This window comes from Podarcis pityusensis (assembly GCF_964106645.2).
Source record: "Podarcis pityusensis genome assembly, chromosome: 2".
In the NCBI taxonomy this organism is placed as follows: Eukaryota; Metazoa; Chordata; class Lepidosauria; order Squamata; family Lacertidae; genus Podarcis; species Podarcis pityusensis.
In genome coordinates, this window is record NC_138029.1 from 84,429,048 (window position 1) to 84,450,711 (window position 21,664).

General features: G+C 41.7%; 1 protein-coding gene across 18 annotated transcripts in view; it reads left to right on the forward strand.

Annotated features, from left to right (window-relative positions):
• The first annotated feature begins 525 nt into the window (after positions 1 to 525).
• The window catches only part of SLMAP (sarcolemma associated protein), a 94,265-nt gene continuing 73,126 nt past the window's right edge, over positions 526 to 21,664 (forward strand). For 17 of the 18 annotated variants that reach the window (XM_080996758.1, XM_080996746.1, XM_080996760.1 and 14 more), the window contains exons 1-2: positions 526 to 660; positions 845 to 2,314. In XM_080996758.1, coding sequence (XP_080852884.1) covers positions 2,117 to 2,314 — 198 coding nt within the window. In that variant the 5' untranslated portion in view covers positions 526 to 660; positions 845 to 2,116. The remainder of the gene's footprint in view (positions 661 to 844; positions 2,315 to 21,664) is intronic. The other variant, XM_080996756.1, reaches the window with a different exon arrangement.

The following is a 21,664-nucleotide window of genomic DNA, read 5'->3' on the forward strand; positions in this document are numbered from 1 at the left end:
GCACCTGCTCTACATAACTTGTGGAGCCGCGATGATATGAAGCAAGGATATCTCCTTAAGTCCTATGGAGGTCGCCTGTCAGTTTCCCTTGCTCCTTCGGGCACTAACGCGTTCATTTCGACCTCCCACCCCCGGGGAAAAACAACAACCCTGTTTCGACCCTACCCGACCACGATCATATTGAATGCGATCTCTTATCTGCATTCCCTCCCCCACCCCCACAAAAAGTAAAATCTGCAAAATTTAAATTGCAGCACTTTCTTCTTCGGTCTCTAAGGGGCTTTTACATCATCTTTCTTATTTATAAGATATATACAGTATAGAGAGAGAGAGAGCCACATAGGGTACCCGGAAGCGGATTCGCCAGGCCACGCTAGGTTAAGGGCAGCAAATACCAGCCGAGCCAACGGCGGGGGAGGGAGGAGAGAGCGCAAAAAAACCTTCACCTACTTCCGTGCGCATGTGCCACCTGACGGGCAGGCGCCTGCGTAGTAGCGGATGGGCGGCCGTCAGCCCTCGGTTTGGCCAGGCCCATCGCCGAGCGGCTCCTCCTCCCCCCTCCCAACTCCCTCCCCCCTCCCCGGCAGCGCGGCTGCTGCTGCTGCTGCTACACCGGGTAGGTTTCCAGTCACTATGGCGGCTCCGTCTGCTGCTGGGAAGGTAAGAGTGGGTGGGGAGGGAGGGGAGCTGGGCGCCCTGCTCCGTCCGCAGCCGCCCCTTCCCGGCCGCCTTGCGTGCGCTTCTGCGGAGCCCCCGGGGCCGGGCGAGAGGCGTCGTCGTCGGGGTTTCGGGCCCCGCCTGAGCCCCCGAGGCTTCTTGACCGGGTTTGTTTTGATTTCCGTAGGTCGAGGGAAAGTTTTCGCTGCCGGCGGCCGCCTGAGAGAGAGAGAAGGAGGCGCCCCGCTCGGAAGGCGCCCCGGCCTCCAGGCCTCTCCGTCGGCGGGAACGGGGCGGCGAGCCCCGCCAGGGCAGGGCGGAAAGGCGCCTCTCCCCCCCTCCCCTCCTCAGGAGAAGGGAAGGAGAGAGCGCGGTCCTCGCTCGCAACAGCCACCTGCAGAGTCACGGAGGGAGCTGCCACCGGCCTTCGTCAGGCAGGCGCCACCTTCGCTGTCCGCAGCCTTTGCCTCCGGGAGCCACCCTCCGCCAGTCCCGCCAGGCAGCATCCCGCCAACCCCGGGCTCCCTCCGCCGACAAGGCATCTGCATTGCTCGGGACCGTCGTCGGGGCGATCGCGGCACTTCTGGCTTCCGTCAGGCGTCCCCAACCTGCTGTCAGTTTATCCCCCCCCCCCCCCCACTTCCCTCGAGAAGACCGCCCCGTGCAATGGCTGGCATGCATCTCCAGGTGTACTAAGCCCCGTATAGCTCCGCGGGGGAATAATAAAACTGCCACTTCCTGAATGATCAGATCGGTGGCTCAGTTGGCTCCCTGAAAGAAAGAAAAAATTCTAGTCTGGGCCTGTGCAATCTTGGTGAGGGGGGCGGGAGAGAGCCTACTCATTAGTTGGGCATCCTCCCACATTGCCGACTGTGAGTTGATGGGTGAAGAAGATGAACCGCAGACTTACTCCTGGATCAGCTGAACTGCCTTTGTTGCAAAGTCTTCCTGTTGGCTCTCCAGTTTTTGCTCCAGTCTTGTAAATCTCCAGTCTTCTGTTTCCCACTCTCTGAATCTTCCATTGTTTCTCTCTATTGAGGAAAATCTTGGGCAGTGTTTACGGAAGAGAGCAGAGCCAATTGCATCCCGAACAAGTATTTTGTGTGTGAGTCATCCACTTGGATCTATAGCCATCCCCACCTTAATTTAACAAGTTCTGTTTCATTTCTGAGTCTTCAGATGCTTGTTCATATTCTTGAGAGAGATGGATTGAAGTGGAACATCTTAGATTTACTACCGGCCTTACTAAAAGAAACAATGGGGCTTTTTTACTGGATTATTGCCAGCATTAGTTCACACACTGAAGGTATGAGTTGTTAGATCTCACTTGCAGGTAATGTTTGCCCTGCTTTAATGTAAAGTGCTGTGGAAATTTTGCTTATCAACTGTGGAGGGTGGCTTGGATCAAGAAGAGTTCCTCTTCTGCCCTGGTTGGTGTGGCACCACATATCTATCCTCAATGCCTTCAGCCTTGGCTATCTTCACTTGCCGCCCGAACTCTCACCCATTTCAAGAACGTCATGTCTACCTGGATGAACCTGTCAAAATTGGCCGCTCAGTGGCTCGATGTCGACCAGCTCAGAATAACGCTACCTTTGACTGTAAGGTTTTGTCTAGGAACCATGCGCTTGTCTGGTTTGACCACAAGACAGGAAAGGTAAGGCAATCTATATTTCTAAGGAGAAGTATAATGAGCTTGATGTTTATTATTTTGATCAATGGTTGGTTGACTTTAGTAAGTCTTTGTAATTGACCTGAAATTGTACAGCAAAATGATTATTCAACCTGAGGCAAATTACATTCTTCTTTTCTTTTAGTTCAGCTAATGGAATATTGCATAAGAGGATAGATTTTTGGCTACTATTTATATTTGTAACACTCGTGCACAAAGTGTTTTAAAATAATTATTACATTTGTTCATCCAACATTCTTGAGAGATGTCATTGTACTGACATATAGTCAAAGCTGGGAAGTGGCTTCAGGATACTTGGACTTCCACCCCAATTGTTAATGCTGATACCGTTGACCCTCAACACTGCTATAACACATATTTTGTGGTGTGCAAACAGCATATTCAGTAGTTTTTATTCCTACTCCTAAGTATTTATTTCCTGGTTCAGTATGTCTTGAGTCTAGAACTATGGTGGAAATTGATTTCTGCCTCCAAATACCAAAACTCTTGTTGGTCCACTGGATGACAATGGTTTGAAATTCTGTGGTATTCTAGTTTGATAAGATCAAGTGGTACAGCTAATGTTGCAACTAGTTCTTGCTTGCCATGCCGGGGAGTGCAGTACTTAAGTGAAATAGTTGCTTTGTTTTTTTAGTGAAATAATTGTAGCTCTTAGTATTCTTGAATTGTAATTCAAACCTCAAACATTTTATGGGAACCAAAGGAGCATTAGAAAGTTGTTCTATATAGCAACTATCCCACCTCCAAAGTATGGTTATCTAAAGCAATGTGGCTGTATTTGGTTTCTGTAGTTTATTTGGTTTTTATGTATTCTGGCAAGAATATTTCAGCTTTAGTGATAGATAATTTGATTTTAAGCAGCTGATGCATAAATATAGGTAGAGCTTTCCTAGCTGTTGTGGTTTACCTTGGTACAGTATTGAACTGTACGATATTTCCTGACTGTGTATATGGATATATCAAGAGGAATTGGGGAATTTAGTTTTTTTAATACACTCAGGTATTTTTTCTTTTTTGCAAGTAGGATGAAGTTGGTACATATACACTACATGTCATCTTATCCTCTACTAGGTATTTCCAATGAGGACATCTGCTGCTTAAACGTTTAGAGGCTTTGTAGTGCCTGATTTTGTCCAGCAGGGACTGAACTGGAAACTCAAATCAGTGTTTTATGCTAAGAAAGGAATTTAAAGTTGGGATAGCTTAAGTGACTTCGGTTTAACTGGTGCTTTCAGTAACTATAAAAAAAATGTTTTGCTATGTTCTCATGTGTCTACTCTTCGTAAATCTTTATCACCTGCTGTTTATGTTATCTATGTTTAGTATTTATATTTTGCTGAAGACTGCTCTACTAATTAATATATTAGCAAAATTACCAGCTGGCTGCTTAATTTGGCACAGCATGGATGCATTAAGAATGTTTGTTCAAAGTCTTACTATATTTTGCGCAGTAGTGAAACACGATGGGACGAGTCAAAAGGTGAGTTTCATAAGTTGAAGCGTGAATTAAAGAACATTAACATAGTGTAGCACTTTTATGTGGAAAGGAAAATAAACCATTTCAAAATGCATTGTCTGGCGTTCATTCTCATAACAGTGTAACAGCCTGGTTTACTTCTTTGCAGAAGTCTTCAACCTTGAAAGATAGTTTTCCCTGCTTGAGGGAGTAGACTGAAATGGTCTAAAGTATTTTGTCAGCCTTCTGACTGGTATATTCCATACTATTATTTTCAGAATATTTCCAGGTCCTTTTAAGAATACTTATTGTTAACTATTATTGTTTTATAAGTTATCTGCCAAGAGATATCAATGACAGGCCAGCAGTAACAATATTAGAAAATTGAGCCAAAGATTTCAGTCTTTACTTGCTAATTTTTAGCTTTTGGCAACTTGTGGCAACACATATTTTTAAAATGTGTTTTAACTGGGTATGTATGATTGCATATAGCTATGCCTTTGAATGTTGGCATTATTGGTGAGATTTATTGTTGTTTAATAAGGATACAGGCTTAAGGTGGTTACTACAATCTTTCAACTTAATATTCTGGAGTTATCACTTACCCTCTGCTTTACTTGTCTGAGCAGTTGCTTCTTATCCTATAAATGGAGATGGGATAGAGCTATACATGCATTCTTCATGGCACTGCTGCATTTAACATACTGCAGCATTATGCCCACATGGTTCTCTTTCATCCTTTCAGTCTAAGAGCTAGTAGCAGATGGGAGGTGGTGGTCGTGGTTTTTTTATATACTGCCCTTCATCACAAGATCTCAGGGTGGTTCACAGGATAAAAATACAAGGTAAAAGCACAAACAAATACAGTGGTACCTCGGGTTACATACGCTTCAGGTTACAGACTCCGCTAACCCAGAAATAGTACCTCGGGTTAAGAACTTTGCTTCAGGATGAGAACAGAAATCGTGATGCGGTGGCAGCAGGAGGCCCCTTTAGCTAAAGTGGTGCTTCAGGTTAAGAACAGTTTCAGGTTAAGAACGGACCTCTGGAACAAATTAAGTATGTAACCCGAGGTACTACTGTAGTTAAAACAAAAACAACAAAATAATAACTTTTAAAATACATTTAAAAGGCTGTAGAATATTAATCAACCAAAGGTCTGGTTGAAGAGGAACATTTTTGTTCAGTGCCTAAATATAAATAGGGAAGATGCCAGACAAACCTTCCTGGGGAGAGCATTGCACAAATGGGGGGGGGGGGCACTGCAGAAAATGCCCGCTCTCATGTTGCCACCCTCCGGATCTCACATGAAGGAGACACATGAAGAAGGGCCTCAGATGATGAACACAGATGTCCAGATTGGTTTATATGGGGAGAGGCAGTCTTTGATTGGATAAGGTTAGATAAGGGAGAACAATAGAGCAACATGTAGAGTTGCTGGAACATTGACCTATCTTTAAACAGAGCTGCCTGGGCTAAACTATTAGTTGAGCCTGCAGGTAAGAGGGGATTCAGAGCTGCTCAACTGGACCTGAAGAGCTGCTCAGACTTAGGAGCCAGACCCATGTCAGCAGTATCACAGGGCCGCTTCAAACCCTATGGGTCCTGTTCTATCATGCCTTTGGAGGTGGTACCCACAGTTCTGAAACTGAAAGATAGCAGAGGCTAGGCTAGTATTCCCTTCCTCAGGCATAGTGGTTTAAAGCATCAGGTGCCTGGGTTCCATTGCCAGGCCCCTCCATGCAAGACCCCTAATTCCTCACATGGTTAGTGGATTTGTCTTCCATGGCAATTACAACTTTGTCTTGCGTTTATTAGAAGCTGCTTGCTTAGAGGCAATTGGGAACTTGCCCTTGCTTGGTAGGTGTACCACACAAGGAATCTGGTCTTGGCTAAGTTGTTCAGAAAAGTTGTATGCGTTTATAAAACCTATGCATTCAGCTTGACTGTCTTAGTAGTTGGAATATACACTTAGGGACAAACTTGCTGTGGGTAAACGGGCAACTTTTGATTCCCAGATGTTTGACTTTCAGAAAAAACTTGCCCAGCTAGATTTCATTTGTGGTTGGGAATCTGTGGGATGTTTTGGCTCCTGCTGGCCCTTGTGGTTGATGGGACTACGATAGGTTATACAATGTGTATGCTTTGTTGTGGACTAGGGCTTTAAGGGGGAGGATGATTCTTATACCTGGCTCTCAGTTACTCTTGCTGAACTTCTGTTTATGTGCTGCAGTGTCCATCATAGAATGAAGAAAGAATAAAGAGGATATAGAAAAGTTTAATACAGATTGCATACCTGTAGCAGGTGACCTTTAGCCAGCTGCTCATGACCATGATTGTGGTGATCCTGAAATGTCACTTGTCCTGTAATGTCACTTGTTGTGTTTCCCAACTTAAGCATAGTAAATTAACACTGAGCATTGCTCAGTTCTGTGTCAGCTGATGAAGGGCAAACCCATGTGTAGTAAAATATGTGATATGAAAATTCATAACGACAAAATTTTGAAAAGTTGAAGTTGTCTGTATTAAAGGAAACAACTAGCGTGAAACATAATAAAGATATTTATATCAAAGAGAACTTTATAACTAGTTCTTAAAAATGACCAATATCCTCCAGTGCAAAAAGTTAGTAAAATAATTCATGTTTCTGTTCTAGTCAGCTTTTGTCTATCGGAAGCAGGGAAGGAACAGTGAAATATAGAATCTGAAGTTGATACAATTCCTTGGGTTAATGAAGTTAAGAGTTTTGATAATATGAAGAATTCTTGTGTGTTTAGACATTTCCCCCTCCAGACATTGAACCTGTTCAGTTTGAAGACACCAAACAAGACGCTGGTTTATAATTTACTGAGAGAACACCCAGTTGGAATGAAACTGATACTTTTTGCTTGTGTGGTTTATGCAAAGAAGAGGGAATTGTGCCTGTAACCTTAAACTAAAATAAACTTCACTGTTAAAATACTTTATTTAAGAAACTGGAAGAGAGTGGATGCCAGCAGTTAATAGCTGAGGGATGTTACTGCCTACTGATCAGGATTTTCCTGCAGTGATACCAAATGTAGCCACTACTGCAGAGCTAATACTGTAATTGTTGGAGCTGATCCAGTACAGTCACACAGCCTTGGGTCTGAACTCGAACCGCTTCAGTACTTAAAATTAAATTTAACCAAACCTCAAAATGTTACCTTATGACTTTTGACTTGGGCTTCAAATGGGCAATTTCCCCCTATTAACTTCAGTTTGAAGGCCATCATTTGCTAGCATACAAGTGAAGTGTAAGTTAGGAAAAACAAATGGAACCTGCAGCAAAATTTTGCAGCAGGGTCCTCTGTTCAGGGTTCAGAACTAGCCATGGCTGCTTCCTATGCATTCCATTCTGTTCCCATTTCTGAATATTTCTTTCAACAGTTACTGGTACAGTGGTACCTCGGGTTAAGAACTTAATTTGTTCTGGAGGTCCGTTCTTAACCTGAAACTGTTCTTAACCTGAAGCACCACTTTAGCTAATGGGGCCTCCTGCTGCCGCTGCGCTGCTGCTACGCAATTTCTGTTCTCATCCTGAAACAAAGTTCTTAACCCGAGCTACTATTTCTGGGTTAGTGGAATCTGTAACCTGAAGCGTCTGGAACCCGAGGTACCACTGTACTTAGTATTTTATGGCTACTGAGCATGCTCAATCCTCCTTGAGCATTTTGAGTTTGTTTGTTTGTTTGTTTAGTTTTGTTCCTATTAAGGTTTTTCCTATAGGCTTCTTCTTCAGCAAACCTCAGGGTTCTCCTAAGCATTCTGATACTTCTCTCCTGTTTCTTAGCAGCCCGTTTTGATTACATAGTTGTTGGCACTCAGCACCTGAGTTTGCTGTTGGAGTAACTGAGGACATTGTTTTCAGTCAATCAAAGTCAGACAGATTCTAGAGCTCCAATGAGCAAATATATTGGCAAGGAAAATATATCAGTAACTGATAGTTATGCTGCATAACAAAGTATAGCAAATTAATTCCATATATATGCTTAACTGTAGCACAACTAATAGATTGATATACATACATGTTCTTTCACCTGAAATACAGCTTAATAATAATAATAATAATAATATAATAATAATAATAATAATAATAATAATAATAATAATAATTTATTATTTATACCCCGCCCATCTGGCTGGGTTTCCCCAGCCACTCTGGGCGGCTTCCAAAAGAATATTAAAATACTATGATACATCAAACATTAAAAGCTTCCCTAAACAGGGCTGCCTTCAGATGTCTTCTAAAAGTCTGGTAGTTGTTGTTCTCTTTGACATCTGGTGGGAGGGCGTTCCACAGGGAGGGCGCCACTACCGAGAAGGCCCTCTGCCTGGTTCCCTGTAACTTGGCTTCTCGCAGTGAGGGAACCGCCAGAAGGCCCTCGGTGCTGGACCTCAGTGTCCGGGTAGAACGATGGAGGTGGAGACGCTCCTTCAGGTATACTGGACCGAGGCCGTTTAGGGCTTTAAAGGTCAGCACCAACACTTTGAATTGTGCTCGGAAACGTACTGGGAGCCAATGTAGGTCTTTCAAGACCGGTGTTATATGGTCTCGGCGGCTGTTCCCAGTCACCAGTCTGGCTGCTGCATTCTGGATTAGTTGTAGTTTCCGGGTCACCTTCAAAGGTAGCCCCACGTAGAGCGCATTGCAGTAGTCCAAGCGGGAGATAACCAGAGCATGCACCACTCTGGCGAGGCAGTCCGCGGGCAGATAGGGTCTCAACCTACGTACCAGATGGAGCTGGTACACAGCTGCCCTGGACACGGATTTAACCTGTGCCTCCATGGACAGCTGTGAGTCCAAAATGACTCCCAGGCTGCGCACCTGGTCCTTCAGGGGCACGGTTACCCCATTCAGGACCAGGGAATCCCCCACACCTGCCCGCCTCCTGTCCCCCAGAAACAGTACTTCTGTCTTGTCAGGATTCAACCTCAATCTGTTTGCCGCCATCCATCCTCCAACCGCCTCCAGACACTCACACAGGACCTTCACCGCCTTCACTGGTTCTGATTTAAAGGAGAGGTAGAGCTGGGTGTCATCTGCATACTGATGAACACCCAGTCCAAACCCCCTGATGATCTCTCCCAGCGGCTTCATATAGATATTAAAAAGCATGGGGGAGAGGACAGAACCCTGAGGCACCCCACAAGTGAGAGCCCAAGGGTCTGAACACTCATCCCCCACCACCACTTTCTGAACACGGCCCAGGAGGAAGGAGCGGAACCACTGTATGACAGTGCCCCCAGCTCCCAGCCCCTCAAGACGGTCCAGAAGGATGTTATGGTCGATGGTATCAAACGCCGCTGAGAGATCCAGCAGAACTAGGAAACAGCTCTCACCTTTGTCCCTAGCCCGCCGGAGATCATCAACCAGTGCGACCAAGGCAGTTTCAGTCCCGTGATGAGGCCTGAATCCCGATTGGAAGGGATCCAAATGGTCCGCTTCTTCCAGGCGTGCCTGGAGTTGTTCAGCAACCACTCGCTCAATCACCTTGCCCAAGAATGGAAGATTTGAGACTGGGCGATAGTTGGCCATCGTGGCTGCATCTAAAGATGGTTTTTTAAGAAGCGGTTTAATAACCGCCTCTTTCAGCGGGTCTGGGAAGGCTCCCTCACGGAGGGAAGCATTCACCACCCCACGAAGCCCATCGCCCAGCCCTTCCCGGCTAGCTTTTATAAGCCAGGATGGGCAAGGATCAAGGAGACAAGGATCAAGCTTATGCGTTGCTTCCTTTAACTCTCACATACTATACTTGCAGACTTGCAATCTGGCATTTCTGGGTCTTTTGGTACTTCTTGTTTTAACATGACTCTAAAAGCTAAACCCCTCTGCTACTGGTGTATAAGTATGGTGTAAAATTGCAGATTCATCATAAATTAACCTGATAACAGGTTTCATAACTCTTAAATTGTTACTGGCCCTCTGTCAAATGGTAGATCAACTAAGGTTGCTTGGGGTGAAGGCTCACAAAGCATTTTATCCCTCTGTCCATGGATTGATGCACTGTTTTCTTCCTTAATATAAGCAGTTGTTTTTAGCACTTAATCTTCTTCCTTCAGGTCAGGAACCTCAGGCACCAATTCCTCTTGGGTCATCAAATGACAGGAAGGTAGATGTGTAGGATTGAAAGGGTTCTGCTTCAGGATTTAAACTGAGGCTTAATATCTAAGTAGTAATGGTGGTAAACTATCAGTTAACTCAGTTCATCTTAATCAGAAACAGTTTTTTCTTAGTGGAGTAGCTGTGGAGTTCCTGGAGAATCTACAGGTAAGTTGCTTGACATGACGTTGGAAGATATTTGTCATTGTGTCTGCCTTGCATCTTTGCACAATTATAGTTGCCCTGGGTGGTTTAAAGAGGTTGGCCAATAAGTTGTTTTGGGGGGTAGTAAATTATTCCTATGAAATATTTTCACAGGACCACACCCACCTTTAGGTACCACCTTGTATATCAATCGTTCAAGAACTTTCTCTGGCTCAGATTTCTATTGGGCAACTATTTTTGTACTTTTCAGGCATTCCTAAATTATGGAGGACAATCTGGTCTCCTGTCTGTCCCAGTGTTGAACCTGCTGATCATATCCAAGTTTGTTGTGGATGCTAAATTGACTTGCTGTTTTAGAGGCTAACTGATAGGCCTCTTCCAGTGTTCTTTCATCAGTGCAGAATATTTAAAATCTGCAGACTCCATAGGGCAGCAAGCAGCTTCTCCAAACACAAAGGTAGCCCAGATATAGTAAGGGGAAAGTCCTGTGGCATAATTTATTGTACAATTGAATGCATGCATAAGGTGTTGACTCCATTTTTCCTTTCTTGTGGATTCTAATAAACCAAACATATCAAGTAAAATTTTATTGAACCTCTTAGGTTGATGGGCCTTTTGCACATGGTAAGGAGTGTTGTATGACTTCCTAATACCTGCAAGGCTTGCAGGAATTTGGAAGTCACACAACATCCTTTACCATGTGCAAAAGGACCCTCAACCTCATCTGATTGAATACATTTTGAGCAATCAATAATAAGCCAAGACTCTCTCGCATAGCATCTCTGCTGCAGGACTGCCATGTTGGTCCCTGGCTAGACCAAGGTCCCTGGCTGGCCATAGTGAGAAAAGTGATCTTTCATTGCAAGGATACTGTATTGCTAACATTTTGCTGTCATTCTCAAGTCCATACAGGCTTTACTCCAAGAGTGCTTCTGTAGTTACATAACAGGCTTCCTCAACCTTGGCCCTCCAGATGTTTTTGGCCTACAACTCCCATGATCCCTAGCTAGCAGGACCAGTGGTCAGGGATGATGGGAATTGTAGTCTCAAAACATCTGGAGGGCTGAGGTTGAGGAAGCCTGTTATATAAGGAAGGTTAGCTGCTCAGTGAGGGAAGTTCTTTTCTGGATGCATTTAGCACAGTTCTTGCAGTACTGTTCTATGTCTTTGGCCATCCTAGGACCATAGTGAGGGAAAATAGCATACTTGTTCTTTGTGTCTAGCCAGGCTCCATGGCAGCCAATTTGTGGTAGCTCCCATAGCAATTTCTCAGATTTCCAAATGTGCCCATGGTTTCAAGTGGTTAGTTTTATAGCACAGGTAGTTTAGCTAGATCTGTGAAGATCTAGTTATTCCCTCTAGCAGGAGATGACACAGTTAGGTGTTCAGGGATGATTGGAGTTGGAGAGCAGCAACATGTGGAGTGCCAAAGGTTCTGCAGCCCTGATCTAACATAATGACTACATTTTAGACATCATGATAAACCTTGATTTATTGTGGTGCAAAGGAGCAGAAGAGGATTGTGAAACTGACTTATTTCAACAAAAAGTGGTTAAGATTAACTATGTTCAGGGGTTGAACATAACACTAAAGTGCAGTTAATAAAAAATGGAAGTGAACACTTCCAATTTCTGACTGAGCCAGAGGAAAGCTGGTGACAGTAGCCTGAGGTTCACTGCAGCTCATTCTCATAGCAATGAAACAGTTTTTATTTCCTTCATTCTTGTTAGTATAAGAAAAATGAAACAGGCCAACTGTTGTGGGTTGACAGTTCTCTGGCTAATAGCTAGTTTCTCTGGTTTACTTTCAGATCGTATAAATATTTAACCTTTTACAGAAGGTTGTATTTGATAGGTAGTTTCTTCCACAACAAAATTACTGATTGACAGTTTGTATTCAAAAGTTCATATTCGGCTGTAACATAAATGATTAGAAGAATTAGGCAAAAACATTGCTTCTTCGAGACTCCCACATTGGGACTACTGAATTCAATGTCACCATCTCCATACTTTTGACACAATAGATTAGGAAGATGTCCTTTCACTTTAGCCTTGCTCAGACAATGGATTAATGTTAAATGAATCATCCTCAGACGTTAGAGCAGGAGTAGTCAACATAGTGCCCTATAGATGTTGTTGGATTCCAACTCCCATCAGTCCCATCCAGCATGGCAAGTTGTCAAGAATGATGGAAGTTATAATCCCAACAATTGGAGGGTCCCATATTGGCTATCCTGGCTTAAGGGAACAAACCAGCTTCAAATGATGGTTTAGAAGGTTGGCTTCTTTTACAAAGCCATAGTTTTATGATTAAGTACAGCTTAGGGTTTATATGAACTAATTAATTGTGGTTAATTAAAAATGAAAATGGATGTTTCTGATCTCAGAGCCTGAGGATCATGCACACAATGCTAAGGCAGTCAATTGTATACTTCTGTTTTTTTAATATCACACCTAACTTCACTTTTAGGATATCATATTAAAATTGAAGCTGATATTGTATACACGTTTATGATTTTCTTTAGTACTGTTTATTAGACACAAGTGAGTTACTGTCTTCCTTAATTTGAACATGTTCTAGAGAAACTGGCTTAGAAATCCAGGTGTTAAAAGAAAGAAAAAGCCATTAATTATCTCACAAATTAAATGTTGATTATGTTTGAAGTGAATCATTTCTTGACATAAATATTTGGTAGAGAAAAGTGAGCAGAAGAGTACACACAGATATTTGGATATTCTCAGTGTATACTTGAGTCTCTTAAGGCCTGGTTCAGCCACATGAAGGTTTGTGTAGCATTGCTGCCTAATTGCAGGGTGGCAAATTTGCCCGATTGCCCCGCCATTTTACCAGATATTGGAAGTGGTTCTTTGTTAATTACTATGACTCATTTGGGATGAGCACAGAATGTAAAAGAGGTATAATTTAATTAGTTCTTAAGCTAATCATAATATACGTGGGGGTGGCATTTTGGGAAGGACAGCTATAAACTGGGTCAGATTCAGCACCAAGGAAAGAATATGTAGAAAACATAGATATACCCAGTTTGTAAGTGCCTTTTGAAACTGCAACCATGGAGCAGAAGGGAAATCTCTGTTTCTTTGACTGTCGGGAGTGCTAAAACACTATATTTTCAACACAGTGGAAAACAGCAGTGAAGAATTAGCTCAGTCTGTTTCCTGCTGTTACCATTTCAGAATGTACCTATTTGATGTTGTTAAACATCCATAGGATTGTAGAGATGTAAGTACAGGGGACTTCTCACTAAATAGCAATCTATCCAGGTTGTATCCATTGAATGAACTACGTACAGGCCTGAGTTTTCAACTAAACGTTTTTAAAGCTTTTTGTCATCCAATAAAAGAACATGCTAATTTTATTATTTGTTTTATTGTCAGCTTCTTTGGAGCCATTTAACTGAAGGATTGTATGCAAATGTACAAACAGGCAGTGGCAAGCTGGGCAGTGAGCAAAGCTGCCTTGGAGACAGGAAGGGGTCCCTGCTCATGCTGCCTGCTCTGTCGCTGGGCCTGCTGGCACCATTGCCTTCTGCAGGGCTTCCCCCCTTGGTGAAGCCCACCCAAAGTGTCCCATGGCTGGTGGAAACAAGCATACACCACTAGAACAAGAAACAATCAGTCTCTCTGCTGGGGACAGTAGGCAGGCCTGGCTTGTGGCTGAGGGTCAGTTTTTTTTAAATCTCCATGCTTATCCCAGGACAAAGCAGATTTCCTATGCGGTGATGAATGCATTGTCTGAAGTTCTTCACTCAGTCTTTATTCATCCGATGCCACTGAAGATATTTTTACACACACTTAGATTCTTTTTGATATCCACAGTGGTTTTATTGTTAAATTGAGATTGGCAAGAAACAGCCAAACAAGGTTGTTGTTTTTTTGTGTTAGAAGGTATTTCCCCCCCACTTTGTGATCCCTTTTGGGGGCGGGGAGCAGAAAGAAAAAGAGAGAGAGAAATGAGACGATGGTAGAAAGGGATAACAAAGGGGTGGCCCTGTCAATGTTTAATTGCCCCCTGGCCACTGCTTGTGGGTGGCCCTATATAGAAAAAGGGTTCTACACTTCTCTTTCAATGTAAAAACTTTTGTCAGTATCGGTATAAAAACATTCATGCCATAGGCTACTTGCAGTGTTTGTGACTGCTGTAAAAAGAATTGCTAAACACACAATAGGGTTGTTATGCGAAGATAAAAGTTCACCAGTTTGGTGTATTTCTCTTTGTTTCAGTGTTGAGATTAAAAATAAACCAGATTGTCACCCTCGTAGCACAGGTGTAGCAGTTACCTAAAGGCTGTGCCAATAATTCTTCACTGGGGTTGGGGCAAACTGGCTTTCAATCCAGGAGGTCTGCATTCTTATATGAAAGTGCTTTCAATATCCATGACAAAGACATGACTCATAGCAAAGAACAAACTGTGTGTGTGTGTGTGTGTGTGTGTAGGTATTTATGTATTGCTTTTCAAGCAGACCTCAAAAAACAGTCATAAGTTTATTACAACAATAAGCATTGATTTTAAAAAGTAGTAAAATAAAAAAGACACCCTGTTTAGAAGAAGCTATTACTTCTATTATCTAGTTACATAATCCTGAATCCATGGGATTAAAAGAAGATGCATTCCTGGCTCCAATCTTGACAGTACAAACTGATAAAAGTCTTGTAGAGTGGGATCCAATGTAATCGTTCAGGGAATGGAATTCATTTGTTTCCTTCTATAAACAGAAGATCCTTTCATTGATGGAGTGACTGTTGGATCACACTCATTTATCTTGACTACAATGAATACCTAGGGAATGATCAGGTATAGTTCCAAGTTGATAAAACACTTAGGAAGCAGCTGAGCTCCAGTTTCCCTTTCCGATTCATGGATAAGGCTGTGTTTAATCTCTTAGTCAAAAAGGCTCTTCTTTGTAGAAAAGCAGCAAATAGGTCCAGTTGTATTTATGAGACACTGCCTTTTCAATTGCAATTTCCTCTAAAATTAAAGAGGCAATTTTGTATATGTGGTGGAATTAAAATGTGTCCACCATGTTGGTGGTAATGTTACAATATACAAGGTTAATTCTATCATATGATAGCCCCCATGGGGTTATATCCAGATTTTGAGCACAGAGCGGCCAAACAATTAACAAAATAACTTTACAATTGTTAATCCTGTGTTGGTGTCTTTACTATGCTTTTTCCTTAACAGTTGAAAAGGTTATTGCACGAAAGAGATGTCACTCATAACTACTGGAAATTGCCAATGGAAAGCTTGTGACCCATTTGCTTAAACTCTTGGCACCACCATATTTGGGAACCTGCTTTCATGGAAAAGTTAACACACCAGATAAGATTGTCAAAAGGCTTGTCTGATACTTTCCAAATAAAATATTTGTTTGTTTTTGTAAATGGAAACCCTATTGCAGTGTAAATCTTGGGGACTGACCTGATTACTATAGATCATGATTTGCCCTAAGACTGTCATTGTTTAGAAGAGGGGTGGCTAAGCTGTGGCTCTTCAGATGTTGCTGAAATACAGGTCTCCTCCATCCCAGCTAGCATGGGGCAATGATCAGGGATGGTATGTGTTGTAGTTGCTGATTGATCACATTTAATAATGACTTCTGGGAAAGTAAAGTTCTACTTAACTATGAACTTTTATTCTAGATTGTGGCAATTTTTAATTTTGCTTGCTTTTACTCCTTGAATCAATGCATTTTGAGTCACAGGGATCTCCTGCTGTTTCTTTCTTTTCACTTGTACATAGCGAGTCTTCTCAAGGGGCAATGGTTTTGTTGAATGACTTCTGCTGGTGTTTCATTGATGTAATGGGTTTAGGGGTTGCTCGTGCGTAAGTTGCCGCCACTCCTGGCTAGGTTACCTGGTTAACCCTTTCTGACTGAACAGCCTCCAGCATCGTGACTGTCTCAGTCGCTGGCAGAATCCGTCAGTGGGCGTTTCTTAAACCTTTTCCAGCATAAAAGTTGTTTGACGCCAAGTCTCCTCCTACTCTCCCTGCGCGGAAGTCTTCTGCGCAGGGAGGGTGTGGGCAGCGGAGTACCCGTACTCTCTCCGCTGGTCTCCAGCGAAGAGTCTTGGAGCCTCCTCCCCGATTCCCCCACCTGCCCCCCTTCTCCACTGGTGTTACGCTGATTTCCTTCCCCAGCAGATGGGCTGCCTCTCTCCCTACTGGGACCCTCTCCTGCATCCCTTTGGAGCCTTCCCTCCGCCTCTAGCTCCGATGGCAGTTCCCTGACAATTGACAACTTGGATTTTGCCCTTTAAAATATTTGAAGCTGTATTGACATTTGTAAGTTTACCTCCATAGATTCTACCTTCTTTTTCATTGCTTGATTTGTAAATCAATTATTTTATTGAAATCGTTGACAGTGGGAAGCCTTTTGCCTTGTTTGGAAACTTGGCAACTGCAGCAGTGAATGGCACCTTACTGTTGACCAGTTAATTAAAAACCATTCATTATAAAATGCATTATAAACATTTGAATAAGTGTGATTTTAGAGGATAAAATCAGTTGGATGGAGGGGTCACAGTGAAGGTGTTGATGTCAAGCATCAGTTGAGAGAGAGCCTTAATGTTAAGATAACAGGTAGCTTTTAAATACAGCAGAGTGGCTGTAGTTGTAATCTGAAGACTGTGTATGGTGATTGGCACGTGCATAGGGAATTTTCACTTCTTTCTTCGAAGTGCTCCTGAGACTATCCTTGAAGGCTTCTTCAAAGCATCACCCAATCATAGAATAATAGAACTTCTACCAGGAAGAAAACCCAGACAGCATTTGGTAAACACAACAAATCTGCATTCTGTGATTGGCATTTGGAATGCAGACATTTGGCTCACCCGTGTTATATGGCACATAATATGCTATATACTGTGTATATTGCAGTGAATATATTATAATGTCTGCAACTTCAACTTCTATGCACATCTCTTCTACAGTAGTACGCTGGAAGAGAAGAAAAGTTTTTCTCTTGATCTTGCTTAACATTTTGTTGTTTGTTCCATTTCTGATCCAACAAGCTGCATGATGTATTTTCTCAGCAGCAATTCTGTTGGTGGTCCTAGGTGGTGCATTTTTTTCAGGAAAAAAGGCATCTCAGTTCCTTTGCCAGAAATTACACATACTGAACACCATCTTGCAGTTTGAAATGAACTCTTTTTTTTTTTAAATGCATCTCCAGTTTTCCTTCCTTGTTTTAGTGGATCAGTTTTCCCTATGTGTAGGATATTGCCTTGGAGCTCCTTAACTTTTCTAACATGATAAAGATTCATAGTTCTGTTTCTGTTGAGGATGGAAATATATTGATCATTATAACAGGTATTCTTGGAATTATAATGGGACCTTGAGGTCTAACCGAAAATACTGTATTTACTCAAGTCTAATGTGCCATCGAATCTAATGTGCACTTCAGTTTTCAGAACCTTGAAAGTATTTGCTGGCGAATGTAAATGTGCCTTCGAATCTAATGTGCACCTTAATTTTCACAACGTAATTTGCCAAAAAAGGTGAGCATTAGAATCCAGTAAATACAATATTAATTTACACCCTTTTGTGTCCTGCTTTTCCTTGAAGGAGTTGAGGACAGCATATATGGAATTAGATATTATTTTTAAAACAACTATGTAGGATTGTGTAGGTTTCAGGCCATGAATAATTTGGCCAAGGCTGCACAGCAGACTTTGTGGCTGATCAGATATTGATTCTCCCATGATCAATTGGGGCATCTCATTGTTTGGCTGGTATCCTCTCAGCTTTTTTAGAGGTCTTAATTCCTCTTTATTATCTCATGATGCAGCATAGTTTTAAAGCCATAGTTGTCGAACAGTTTTGCTTTCCAATCCTATCCAATTCAATCCAATGCCCTCTGCCATCCTAGACGGAAACAGACTCTGTATATGTGGGCAAGCGCAGGCGGAAGACATCTTGCACTATTTACTATGTTGCCCACTATACATGGGACCCAGGAGGCAATTTCTCACCACCCATACATGAAAGATGTCTCCCCTGGCAGAAAAGTTCCTATGGCTTCTTAGCGATGTTAACACTTCAGTGACTCTTCAGTCACTTCAGTCGCCCTTTTTGCTTTGGTGGCCAAAAAGATCAGAAAGAAGACCCAGCGAACTGCAAGGGCGCCACAGATACCTAAATAGAGACCATTGCTTGTGGTGCAACACCCCTTTTGCTTGTATTTATTTTTTATTCAGATTTGTCATGACCAATGGATAGTACAATAAAGTTATTGGGATCGGACTGCATTTCTTGAATTTGAATGCCAATTTTTCCAATCTCCTGTCTCAGCTTAGCTTTTCCAAGACAATTTTGACACTGCATATTGTCAGTTTGTTGCCTGTGTTATTTTTGTGGTGTCTTTGCTTCTACAGTGGTACCTCGGGTTACATACACTTCAGCTTACATACGCTTCAGGTTACACACTCCACTAAGCCAGAAATAGTGCTTCAGGTTAAGAACTTTGCTTCAGGATGAGAACAGAAATCATGCTCTTGCGTCATGGCGGCAGCAGGAGGCCCCATTAGCTAAAGTGGTGCTTCAGGTTAAGAACAGTTTCAGGTTAAGTACAGACCTCCGGAACGAATTAAGTACAGTACTTAACCTGAGGTACCACTGTATAGAAATGCTTCCTCGTGGTCAGCTTCCTGTATCTCAATTACAGTGTTTGAAAGCGTCAATCACGCTGTCATCTGGATTTATGGTGGGTACATCTCTCACCTATGTAAATAGCTTTGATGGAAATCATACAAGAAATCCACGTGATTTAAACTTTTACATATTACCAGTGGCTAGTTTTAGATATAACACTAAAACATGGTTTATTTAGATTGCTCTGTCTGGCTAGTTTGAATGTTCCTCAGCTAGCTAGCTATGGGTTTCAGTCTTATAAGTAAGCCTGCAAAGCTTTTTACTAGCCATGCTGGTTGCAGAAAAATGGAAGGCCAGGTAAACGTCAGGATATGTTGTACCTTCAAGAGACTTCACTTGGATCTTTATTTGCAAAGGCTCACTTCTGTAAAGTCTGAGAATCTCTTGCTTACACAATTGTAATTGAAGGAGTTGTTGCACATACTTGGTTGCACAGCATTTTAAAAAAATGCACCATCACTTCCTCATTTTAACTCAACGCTTGCTAAACACCTAACAAGTTTAGGTGCGTAAGTAGCAGAGTTCCATCTTCATATGGAAAATTTTGAGAGTTCAGACTTCATTGTTCAGGTAAAGTCTTTTTTTGAAAAGCATTTAAGAACATTTGTCTGCAAAAAATTAAGTAGGAAATGTGTGTGTTTGTGTGTGTGGTGCAATTTGTTTTTTTTTGGGGGGGGGTTATCTCAAGCTGTAGAAAAATTGTGTTTCTTAATGAGAAATGTGGTTGACATCACAATTGTATGCATGTTCTGTTTTCTCAGCAGTAAGTCCCACTGTGTGTGTCTAGCTGCTTATTATTATTATTAAATTTGATTGATCACCTTCTAAACCACCATTTCAAGGTGATTTACGTATTATTACTATTATTATATATTTATCCCTGGTGGGACTCAATTAAAATAAACAGTAAAAAAGCAAAAACAACCAGGTAAATGTGCATAGAACTGCATCCTAAGTGACACTGCTGACAAAAGACTGTCCCTCTATACAGAAAGCAGCCTAGCTGATCTCTCAAGGTGCATTCTTATACTATTGTTATGATACTTAAGAGATTGTCTTTGAAATGTTTTTTTTTTTTTTACCAAGCTTCAAACCTTGTTCAGTAGTAATATAACTGTTCAACAGTAAATACACATGTCTTTTCTAATTATACTTTCATAATAAGTAACACAAATGCTGGGGCCCAGTTTAAAATTTTATTTAACTTTTCTGTTATGTATTGCATATTGTCTAAGGAAATTGTTTTCAGAAGTACAGTATATGATTTGTTTTCAAACAAAAATGTATCTGATTAGTTTATAACGTTATTGAAAAAGATTTTATGTCTTAAAGTAAACATCAGAAGTACTTCAAAAAAGTAAGTTTAAAATTTAGTATTCAAAATGAGTCAAGAGTTACAAAATGCTTTTGCTCCATCTAAAAATAATTTGTACTTGTGCTATAATTCCTTAGCTGTCTCCGCTTTGGTGACAGGTATAATTTGCATACATTATGATTGAGAATTTGCTTGAAAGAGTACTAGCATGAACTAGTGAAAAAAAGGGAAGAGATGATTCCTATTTATCCATTTTTGGGGGGGAGGAATGAGAGAACAAATTGGTTATTGAATTAGGGATATTGGGTATTATCTAACACTGTAGTTATGCTGGCTCAGTGGACTTCTCTGCATACAACAGAGCTTCTTCTCCTCCTCCTGTTCCCTCCAGCCACTTGTACACCCTCAAAATCAGCATTAGAGGGTTGGGGGAACCCAAGATTTGATTTTTGGGACATGCAGGGAAGGAAATGAAAGTCCCATTCCACCAGCAGAGGATTGGATGCAATCCATTGCGTAGTTGATTATCACTCTCATTAATAAAGATGATGGCCAGTGTTCAATACTGTTACTTCACAGGAACGTGTGTCTGTGTGTGATGCCAACTAATTGCAAACTAAGCCTAGAGGCTGGTATTGCTTGCATATAAATTTATTTTGTATTGCAAATTGTATTTGCCATTTTGGCTTTGTTCTTTCTGGAGCGTTAGATAAGAATAATGTGATTAGTGCCTGCAACACAATGCATAGCTTTGCCAATTCCTGAGGCTTTCAAATAATTTTATTATTTGTACCCCCAAAATACTATGTAACAACCATGAGAGCTATATCTAATGACTGGCAATTTTTATTTTATTTTAGAAGGCAAATCTAAATTCTAGATTTTCTTCAAAGATGTGCTTTTCGTTGTTCAAAACCTGCTGAAAAATTGCCTTGCAACTTTTAAGAGAATTCATATCTGATTGAAGACACTGGCTAGTAATTTCATTATTTATAAAAGAATTTCAACCATTCAGGAATGAGCAGTCCTGAATCATTTTGATCTGTATTTGTTTGAAGTAATATTTCTCAATGGGATATACTAAGGTGGCTGAGATGCAGTGCTAAACTGTGGTTTGACACTCTGTGAATGAGCCCTGTGCTTGCACTTTCCCATTTCTTCTTCTCTGCTGCTCTAGTTTGCCCACATACCAGGATTGTAAACCTGCAGCTTGTGAACTACGTTTGCAGGCAAACTATGGTTTATATATACCAGGTGTGCCCAAACTTTTTTCCAAGAGGGCCAGATTTGATGAAGTGAACATGCATGAGGGCTGATTGAAGTTGTTGAATTTTTGGGGGGATTTCCCCCCAGAGTTGTTGACCTTTGGGGGCCAGATTGGGACTTTGGACATGCCTGGTATATACCATATACAAACCATATTCCTGGTTCAGTTGTAATGGCAAACTGTAGTTTTCCTTCTAATTCAGAAGTGAATTGAGAGCATGAAGTGTGTAAGCACAGGGTTCATCTATGTAATAAGTCTAAACCAACAATGAATAATTCTGTGCATTGTTAATAAAATCAGTATCATCAGTGATCCCATT